General features: G+C 45.8%; 1 protein-coding gene across 2 annotated transcripts in view; it reads right to left on the bottom strand.

Moving 5' to 3' along the window:
• The window catches only part of PNPT1 (polyribonucleotide nucleotidyltransferase 1), a 47,462-nt gene extending 41,323 nt beyond the window's left edge, over positions 1–6,139 (bottom strand). For both annotated transcript variants that reach the window (XM_019549255.1, XM_019549256.1), the window contains exons 1-4: positions 5,960–6,139; positions 3,697–3,757; positions 3,316–3,390; positions 2,959–3,064 (exon numbers count right to left, since the gene is read on the bottom strand). In XM_019549255.1, the coding sequence (XP_019404800.1) occupies positions 2,959–3,064; positions 3,316–3,390; positions 3,697–3,757; positions 5,960–6,132 (415 nt within the window). In that variant the 5' untranslated portion in view covers positions 6,133–6,139. The remainder of the gene's footprint in view (positions 1–2,958; positions 3,065–3,315; positions 3,391–3,696; positions 3,758–5,959) is intronic.
• Positions 6,140–10,817: the final 4,678 nt, after the last annotated feature.

The raw sequence follows: 10,817 nt of genomic DNA, 5'->3' as shown, positions 1-10,817 counted from the left end.
CCCTGGATCCTACTGCCTCTAGTTCCTTTTTTTTTTTTTTACAGGAACCAAGGACAGATACATTTTAATTTTCAAAAAATTTTTCAGGGGCCCTGTGGGCCTGATAGAATGGCCTCACAGGCCAGATCTAGCCCCTGGCACATATTTTGCCCAACCTTGCTCCAGAGTGTCTACAACTCCATCTTCTGCATTTTGTAAGGGACCTATGGTTTCTTTGGTCTTCCTGTTATTTTCACAAACTTGTAAAATCCTTTTATTTCTTGTTACGTCCCTTGCTAGCTGCATCTCACACTGTGCCTTGGTCTCCCTAATTCTCCCTGCATAACCACATGATGGTCTCATACTTTTCCCTAGTACTATGACCAAGTTTCCACTCTGTATAGGATTTCTCTGAGTTTCAATTCACTGAAGAAGTTGCTGTCCAGCTAGGTTGGTTTCCTGTTCCACTTCCTATTCTTGCATTGCATCGGGATAGCTTGCTCCTGGGCCCTTAAAACGGTATCCTTAAAGTACAGCCAGCCTTCCTGGACTCTTTTTCCCCACATCAGATTTGAATCCCAGAGGATTCTGCCCATCAGTTCCCTAACCACACAAAATATGTCATCTAGGATTCATTCACCTGCTCTTCTACCAACATCATATACAGCATCACCTGTTTACAGTGCCCTTCAGCTGTCTGCATTGGCTAGACCAGGGGTGGGCAAAATGCGGCCCACCAGGTCTTTCTTTCTGGCCCGCAGGGCACCTAAAAAATTTAGAAAATTAATATTTATCTGTCCCTGGCTGCCTGTCATGCGGCCCTCAATCGCTTGCCAAAACTCTGTAAGCAGCCCTCCACCCAAAATAACTGCCTGCCTTGGGCTAGACAGAGCTAACCCTAAACAAAAAAATAAATAGACATCCATTTGACATCAAACCCAGATGTACACAAAAGCTCATGGCAGAACACTTCAATGTCCCTAGAACATTCCATCACTGAACTCTACTAACTTCCTGAGCAGCTGTCCTTAAACAAAAAAAACAACTTGTGGATTGTGTTAAATATGGTCTCAACCAAAACCACATGTTCTTATCCTATTACCTGAACTATCTTTTAAACCTATCTGTTTATTTTCATGTCCCCCCATAAATTAATTGCTTTACTCATCCTTATTGACCCTTTCCTCTCTATTTAAAACCCTTTCTTTCTGCAAGTCTCTTCACAGCATCAGCTGAAATGTCTATGAAAGCCCATGCCTCAGTGAACCACTCAGTCTTGAAGGTGCCACCCTTTAGATTATCTTTATATAGTAAGTCCTGCTAGTTTTAACCAGTGTATTTACTTGAATATAAAATGAAACGTCTCATCTTACATTTACATACAAGGAAACTGAATTAAATACACTCTCTCTGAACTGCTGTGCTCAATAACAGAATCCAACTATGAAATTGATTAAATAAAGCCAACACTGAGCAAGACTATGAAGAGATAATGCAGGCCATGCAAATAAAATAGATATACTAGTGCCCATTGAGTTCAGTCCCCCTGAGCAATGGCTCTTTTTCCGATAACACTGCATACATTTTGATTTCCTCTTCACTTCCACAGGGGAGCTGTTTCTTTCTTTCCCATTTCCAGTGATTCCTGTTTCTTCATCTGCCTTAAATGTCTGGCAAACATCACCAAACAGGGCCTCAAACAATTCACCCAGAATCCCATTGTCACTCCCTCTCTCAACCTATTGCATATGATTAACGTGGCCCTGCCCTTCATGAGATGAAGCCAGACCAGACTGCCCTGCATCTCATCTGAATATAAGTGTTTAGAGGATCCCAGGACTTGTGAAAAGAACACCTGGTTCCAGTCATGAGTGGGAGTTAATTAACACATGGATCCTTTGTAGCGAAGGCAAGGTATCTAGAGTACACATACACACTGAGCAATGCTAAGCTGTGGGGTCACCGTATTTTGAAATGATGTTAGGTCACTGGGGTGAGCCCCAGCAGAGTCATGGTAAAATATATGCTTTTTGGCTTTGGACTACTATAATGTATTGTGTGTATTCTCTCTAAGTAAGTAAATGCTGTTAAAACGTTGCTTAAATATGTGTTTATGGAGTACCTTTCCTGCAATAGTTTCAAAAAATTTAAAATGCATCAATTCTAGGTTAATTAAATCTATGGCTACTATATGTAACTTGCTATACTATGGTTATTTCAAGGTTAGTTTTTTCAGATTTGTTCTTCACATCCATGCGCTTAGGGAGAGCAGGGTCACAGAGACAAGAGATGAGACAGGGGTTACCCGATACCCCAGATTTCTTTCCCCTGCTGTAGAAGTTGGAGGTTGACAAATTCAGGACAAACCTCCCAACAATTAGATTTTATACCTGGAAAATTATAAAAAAATTTACACATTTTCTATACACAGAATCTAATTATTGGGGGATCATATTATAATCAGAGCCATCTTACAGTTGAGCAAATACAGTAAACTGAACATGAAGCTCTTCTCACCTCATTCTAGCAACAAGTTTTAACTTTCCTGGAGATGACTTTTCAGGCAACAAAGAAGGTTGGGAGGAAGATGAAGCCAATAAGACTGCCTCTGTCTACCAAAGTTTGCAGTTTAAGTTCCACTTTCTCCTCCTCCCTTATAGAAGCAGCAGGAGCTTCAAAAAATAACAGTCCCCTTGGTCAGAGGTATCAGAAGTCCTAGTCTCAAGCGTGAATATATCTAACAAGCTATTTTGGAATCTCACATAAAGAAATGTGCAAGCAGCCCCAGCTGATCTGTTTTTAAAATGGATTTAAGCCTTGCAGCACTTTAAGAAATGTGCTTTTCCTAATACTGCTGCAGAAGCAATAGACTCTGAAAATTATGATCACAGATAACCCTCCTTTTTCCAACATTGAGGAAGATACCACAAATGATGAAAACACAGTACTAGAAGAAGTTTTTACAATGTTTTCCCATACCTATCACTCTGCTTGTAAGAATTTCTTTATCAGTAGTACCAAGCTCTCTCCTAAGGTAGTTTGTGGGAATCCTTCCTGCTGCAGCAGCTTTTTGACGATAATCAACCTTATAAAATTACACAGAGATTAATAAAGAACATTAACTGCTCTTTCCTAATTAAATCAACAAAATCACAGTTAAGAGTTAGTTTTACAATAACACACCTGAATAAAATTGTTATTTACTGTTGCCACAGTGAAAAATAAATATTGGATAAATTTCACAATATTTACATTAAATAACATCTACTTGTCAAATTCTACTTTGTGTGGGTATTTATAGCATCAGTTTGGACAGCCTGAGTAATCTGTACTCACCACCAAGGGCATGAACTGGGACACAGAAGCTTTTGTTTTACTGACTGCTGTAACCATCACTGATGTGTCACCTAACTTGATTTAAAAAAAAAAAAGTCAAATTACTTATAGCCATGACATTTTAATAAATATATCGTTTAGTACAATTTCATTTCTCCAGTACAGAATTCCCCCCAGCGAAGTACCAAATGAATTAACTATTTGTAATAGTTATACTTTGAGAAATCCTTAAAAAGTATCTCTCTATGAAGTAGGTAGTTATGAAGCCTAGCCATTACAAATTCCAATTCCCATCCCATGTCATAGGCCCTGACAGTCCAGTAAAAGACTGTACATTTATCCATGCTAATTTATCAATGTTGAAGTTCCATAGATTTTTACCTGCACTACAGCACATCCATCAGCAAATCTTGCTAGTTTTCCAGAGGAAACTTCCAGTTTTCTGTTAAGAAGAGAATATTTTGTATCAGGGACACAGGAACAAAAGATCTTACCCATCTAGCTCATTATCTTTCCTTGCATGGTGGTAGACTGCAAATGCTGGGGGAGGAGGAGGTGAGGGGGAGCGAACAGGGCATGTCCAGAATTTTCTATTTCCTTGTTCTCTTCATCTGGAACTTTCAGAATTCAAAGTTTCGATTGAGAGGCAATATCCCTACCTACATGCCTATCCACTGAATGCAATACTGACTGATGGACCTTTCCTCCACAAACTTGTCCAATTTCCTTTTGAACAAGGTTAAAATACTAGATCTCCTCAATAACTTGTGTCAATGAGTTCCATAAGTTAATTACATATTGTTGAGTCCCTGTCAAGCAAGAATCAATTTAATAAAGAACTCTCTAATCATTTCTGTTTATATCTTTGTTTTACGTTAAAAAAATACCAATTACATTTAGTATTCACCACATCACATCACCACATCAGGAAACCAAAGCACTCTTTCTGCCAATAGAATAGGCAACACATATACCTCCTGAAATGCAGTTCTGCCTTAGTCTCTGAAAAGGCTGCGTTCAGGATGGAAAAGAACATTTAGGCCATGTACAGACATTCAGTTTCCATGGGAGAGTCACTTCTCTCCCAGCAGAAACCACAAATATACAGCTACACAGGCTTTTGCTCCCAGAGTAAAAAATGGTTGCTCCAGGAGAAAACCCAGGATCAGCCAGGCTTAAACTGCTCTTGGGAGAGTTTCTCCCAGGAGACCGAGTATCTGTACACTTACAAAGGACTTGGGCAGATGTTCAGATTCTCTAGGGAGAATCCCTGCTTGCTCAGGAGAAACCAGGAATATACAGAAGTCCATAACTGTTCTCCTGGAGTAAAAGTGGCCACCAGGGGAGAAAAATAACTCAGTAACAAACCAAGTGAAGTAGCTTCACAGAGAATCTCTCTCAGGAGAGGGAACATTCTGTACAGGCTGACAGTGCACTTTTCTCCTTCTCCCTCCCCCTCCTGCAGAGGGGGGTTGGTAAGTTTTGCCACAGGGTCTCCTGTCGGCGAGATTGGCTGCAGGAGACTCCTCCAGTTGCTGCCCGGTTCTGGGGGGGGTGGGGGGAGAAACAGGACAGACACTAAGGCAGCACCAGTTGCCCATGACTCCAGGGCAGAATTCTCTCAGATTTCCGCTACCCAGCTTCCATTCCATCAAGGTGTGTGGCCACTGCCTACAGCTGAAGTCCCAGTGTCCCACATGATCTGTCACTCCCCAGCCCCTACATCAGGGACAGAAGCTCATCCTGGCTCACCAGCCTTCTAGTGGCAAGTTACAGCTGGGTGAGTGTGGGACTGTAAGGGAAGGTTTTTAGTGCAGTGGTTCTCTACCTTTTTTGTACCAGTACCCATTTTTAAATATCGGTGGGCAGTCCTGATCCAGTCCCCCACACTCCTGACCCACTGCCCCTCACCCCCAGGCCCCACAATGTGTAAGGCAGGGGGTGGGTGCGTGGGGCACTTTGGGGCCACGACCCACAGATTGAGAAAGACAAGATTCTTTGGGTAGATGGGATCTCTTTTATTAAACCAACTAAATGGTTGGAAAAAACTGCTCTTTGCAAGCTTTCAGACACAAAACACCCTTCTTCAGGCATAAGGAGAGTCTATTTTACATAGGGTGTTTGTGCCCAAAAGCTTGCAAAGAAAAATTTTTCCAACTATTTAGCTGGTCTAGTAAGAGATATCCCATCTACCCAAAGAACTTTGTCTGCCTGAGTTCTTACACCAACGCGGCTATACAACACCCACCCCAAACCCGAAACAGGTTGAGAAATGCTGATATACAGGCGCAGATGCCAAGCCAGCGCTAATGCCACCAGCCCCTGCGTGCGTGTGTATCTATACAGAGATGTAGATATACTGTGTATACATCAACCCACCTCCAAATTGTTCTAATAGAAGATTATCAGCTCAAACCAAACGACATATATATTTCAACTATTTTTTCCTTTTTGTTGAACATTTTTCCAACTATTTAAGTTTGTCTAATAAAACATATCAGATTCACCCAAATTACTTTGTCTGCCTATGTCCTTAGACCAACATGGCTACAACCTATACACACACTCACACACAATCACCACCACCGGCACCAACCGCTGCCTTCACGTGGAGGGGGGAAGGGCCCCCGGACCCCCACCCTACCTGCCCTGCAAGTCCACGGCCACCGCCTGGTCGCCGCCAAAGCCCCGGGCCTGGAGGAGCGGCGCCAGGCGGGAACCCGGGCCTAGCCAGCGCCGCACAGCGCCGAGAAACGGGTGGCGCCAGGTGTACCGAGCCCGCAGCCCGGCGCAGCGGCAACCCGTGCAAGCCGCCATGACACCCAGACAGCTCCTTCCAGCAAAGCGCCGCCTGATTGGCCCCGGCGGTCTCCCGGGAAAGTGACGTTTGCCTCTAAGCCGACCCCATTGGCTCCTGGGGAGCGGGGCGAGGCTGAGTTTCGATTCAGCCCGTGAGTGTATGGTCATCCGCTAGCTGCTGCCTAGGCTTTGCTACGGCGGCCGTCGACGGACAAACCCCTTAGAGCTGGGCCTTTGCTTCTGGAAGTTTCTCCTGCCCGTTGGCTTCATGGCATCACCACCCCCAACGACCGTGTCAGCGACTTCCCCTGCGCCGACCTTGGAACCTGCCAACTTTTTTTTATTTTGTATTCGATTTATATATCTTTTATTAAGAATATCGTCGTAACAGCATTAAAAACAAGGTGATCACTATAGATAAGCTCCCATTACTCAAAAGAAACTCATCCTCCTAAAAGAAACAACACACCACTCAGGCGGACGCCTACCTTCGCCTCCGCACCTGGGCGGGACCACGCTCCGCAGGTTTCGCCCCCCAGCCTGGACCATGCCCACAAAGGAACCAGAGGTGACAGTGCCCCGCCCCCGCTAACCCTGCCCCTTCCCCCTCCACCCAAGATCTCCCAAGGCTTCTAGGGTTGCCCCCCTTTGGCTGCCCTCAAGGGCCTGTCTGCAAGGTCCCAGCACCCCTTTGCTTCAGTGCACCTGCCCCTCCGCCCGGTGCCCAACCCCAGGATCTGGTGGTCTTTCCTCCTGGCTCTGGCCAAGCTGGCCAGCTGTCATGGTGGGAGGGGAGGAGGCTCACGCTGTGATCTGGGGCTGGTTTCCTGTCTTGTCCATGCACATCTTGGGGTAGACTTTCACTGGGTGGCGCCCACTTGCTCCTTGGACCCTTGAGAGGGCCTGTGGGCACTGCCCGGTGTGCTCTGCTCGGGGTCCTGTCCGCCCTTGGAGTGCTTGTTACGAGCCTGCGACTCCTACTCCCATCCTTGTCCCCAGTACTCCTCTGTATCTAGTAGCCTCTGATTAAAGGAGCATTAACAGGGTTACCCTATTTCCAGTTCCAAACAGGAGGACAATTTAACCAATTCTTCACCTCTGTTTTGTTGGGCAGGGACCGGGACTTCCCCACCGTCATGCAAGATGGACTCGAGGGGAACGCCTCCAGACCTCAGGTTGGGGAGGAGCGGGTTAGAGAGCTTCTGGAGGGGCTGGACGTGTTCAGATCAGCAGGTCTGGATGCTCTCCACCCCAAAGTGTTGAGGGAGCAGGGGCAGGTCATGTCAGACCAACCTGATTGCCTTTTATGATCAGGTCACAAAAGCGTTGGATGTAGGTGTCGCCCCCTGCCCCTGTGTCCTGCTACAGCCCTCAGGCCTTGACACCATTCCCCAGTGCGGCACGCACCTGCTCCCCTCATGCACCTATCCCCTCCACCCCCTGCCACAGGACAGTCCCCAAACCCTGGCCCTCCAACCTGTGCTCCCCACAGACTTACCTGCATCCAGCTGCTGAGGCTGCTCCCACCAACCTGCCTGGCTGCACGCTGGCCACGTCTGCGTGTGTGAGCACTCACACATGATGTTCTCTGCCTCCAATTGCCCTCCCCTGCTCTTGCCAGTGAAGCAGTGCAAAATCCTGGACATTTCTTCAGATTTCAAAAAACCGCCCGGACAGAGATCAGAGGACCCCAAAAGAGGACATGTCGGGGAAAACCTGGATGTACGGTAACCCTAAGTTTATAGTTCTCTTAGTGGTAGAGGTACTCGATTTACATAATAAACAGGCCAGTCCAAAGGCTGCACAGGTCCAGAAATTTGGCAGTGGCGAGGCGCTGGCCATGTTGGGCATTTTTACACGTGCTCCAGGAGGTGTGGGAGGGTGCTTTAATTAGCAAGCTGTGCTAATTAAAAGCACCCGAGTGTTACATGTATCATTCATTCCCCCACACACTGAAAAATGGTGGTGGGGCACTTTGAACTAAAGCTCATTGAGTGAGCTTTATTTCAAAGTGCTCCACTGTCATTTTTCAGCATGGGGACGCTGATACGCATGATGCTAGAGTCTGTTGGAGCACATTCATTTTCCATACTCCAGCAAACTTGATTAATAGAGTCTGCTCCAACATGCTGGAATTACAGCATGTCGGAGCTGGCTCCCTGCACGTGTATAGGAGCCTGTTAATTGCCACTCCCCTGCTGCCAAAGTGCCAGACCCAGAGGAAGCCCTGTGGGCCAGGTGACATACAGTTAGCCTGTCTATAAGGAGCAGTTAGTCTCTCTGTAAAATGCATCTCTACTGATTTCTGTCTGGCTTCGGGCTAACTACCTCCCCAGTAATTGCAGTCTCCCAATTCAAGTCGCACTAGCCTTTAGTTTGTGAATTGCATGCTGGTCATTTCATAACCTAATTCCCTTCTGCTCTCTGAAGTGCTTTATTCCATCCACTGACATGTGAGTTTCACTCTAAGCCATTGGTGATGTATAGTGCACTCCCTGAAATCAGCCATGTACCCCCTGGAAGCGCCAGCCAACAAACTGGAAGGTGCTAGAGGACCCTCCTCAGTAGGGAGTTTGTGGCTGTGGGAACCCCCCTTGGTGATCTCCCCAGGTTTGGGAGGCACCAGTTGCCCATTTCAGTGGTGGGGTGAATTCAGTTGATATATCAAATTTAGAGCAGCCAGAGCAGTGATTCTCAGGGTGGTTGCTGTAGCTCTGGATCTGGGTCTGAGTCAGAGCTGCAGCCATCTATGCCACCACCTCCTCCCTGCTGCCTGTGCCCATCCTGTGCTGCCTCCCCCTACCGCCTCCCTCTACTGCTACTTACTCTGAGTTGTGACTCCAGTCTTCCTCTGTCACAGCGGCAGTGGTGGCAGCAGCACCGAGACTGGGACCAGGGCTGCTGCTGCTGTGACAACAACTGTTGTTTCCTGATCTGGTGCAGTCAGAGTGGGGCCTGAGCTCCAGCTGAGTGTAAGCAGTGGTGGGAGGGGGGCAGGCAGCAGGGTTGACCAAATGTGGGAGACAGGTGGCAGAGGGACAAGTGGCAGGGGAAGAGGCAGCAGGGGGCACAGGCATCATAGGGGACAAGTGGCAGGGGCTAAGATCCAAGGAGGCAAGGGATAGAGATCAGGACACCTGTCTTCCTGCTGCTGCTTTCCCTGTTGCAGTGGTGGAGAGGATGAATTAGGACAATACTAAGATTCCGTACATGGAAAATTATAACAATTATACATTTTCCATGCATGGAATCCAATAATTGGGGGTTGTCTTAAATTCAAAGATGTCTTGGGTTCAGGAAAATGGGGTATTTCTCAGTGTGACCACAAATGAACAGTGATGTGAGTGCAAAGGCATGATCATGCCAGGGATTCATGCATGATTCAGTTAATACAAACTATTGTGAATTATCCTAACTCCATTTGTCATTTGGAGTTGAAATGAATTAAAACCTGGAAGAGGTTTTATAATTAATTTAATACAGATTGTGCTGAGATTTGTTGTTATTCAATTTTTCTATTACTTGTTTACAAATTCTTTTCTGTATTTTCTTGACAGGGTATTTCTGGTTTTGACCTGTGTTTACGAAAGTCAGATTTATTGGCTGGGAAAACTGGCCCATCTAATGGTTTTTCATCAGTGCCAGCATGCTTTTTATCCTTTGGCAAGATATGAAGGAGGCAGATCAGAAGGCAAGTGACCCATAAACTTGAGACTTGGCACAGGCAAATGATTGTTACCTCTGTCAAAATTCAGAATCCGTTGATAGAGTTGTGGTCCAGTACAAAAATATATTTAGGTGATGAAGCATAAACTGTACCATGTTTTTTCTGCATTCATGCATCCTCTATTGCTGTTGAAGACCTGTTGTCTGAAATAAGTGAATTTTAAAAAAAATCCTCGTTATTTTCCCCTCATTAAAATCACTATCCTTGAGGTCACTGCAGGCAACTTTCATATAAAGAGAGTGTCCAAATACCTGTATTATAACAATATTTTAAAACAATTACATTAAAATAAGGGGCCAGGTCACCTCCCAGACTTACCTGTATCCAAGATGACTCTGAATTTAAGACAACCTCTCCAATAGCTAGATTCCATACATGAGAAATCTATAAATTTGTTATAATTTTCTGTGTACAGAACTTAATTTTTAGAGGGTCATCTTAAATTCATCCCCCCACCACTGCATCAGGCAAGCAGTGGCAGAGGGGTAGGAGGCAAGGGGGTGCATTACTCAGGCAGGAAGGGGGACCAAGCAGGAGGGCAGGTGCCAGGGGTGTAGGCATGCAGGACAGGTGGCAGGGGGTAGACTGCTTGACTCCCCCATTTCTTGTCCTTCCCGCAGCCTGCTCCTCTGCCACTGTTTGCCCTGATGCAGTGGTGGTCAGGATGATTTTAAGACAACCCTCTAATAGTTAGTTTCTGTACATAAAACAGAAGCTCTGCTTCTTCATTCATAAATTCTAGAGCCACTGATTGTCATTCCAGGTCTGCAAGATGCTGTGGTTACGCCACTTTGTTCTAGTTTTCCTACTCCAGAAAAACCTGTACAGATGTAGAGGATCAGAAGACCATAGCAGAACTTATCCTGTCAACCCAAACTACTTCCTCCTCATCCTTCATGTTCTACATCCTTCCACATTTCAAAAAGGCCCAAAAGTCCCATAGGCTTTTTACTGAGTACCTACACTACAGCACAAA

Source organism: Crocodylus porosus, unplaced genomic scaffold (genome assembly GCF_001723895.1).
Source record: "Crocodylus porosus isolate Cpor-Errol unplaced genomic scaffold, CroPor_comp1, whole genome shotgun sequence".
NCBI lineage: Eukaryota > Metazoa > Chordata > Crocodylia > Crocodylidae > Crocodylus > Crocodylus porosus.
Note: the sequence above shows the minus strand (reverse complement) of the source record. Positions and strands in the feature narration are given on the sequence as shown.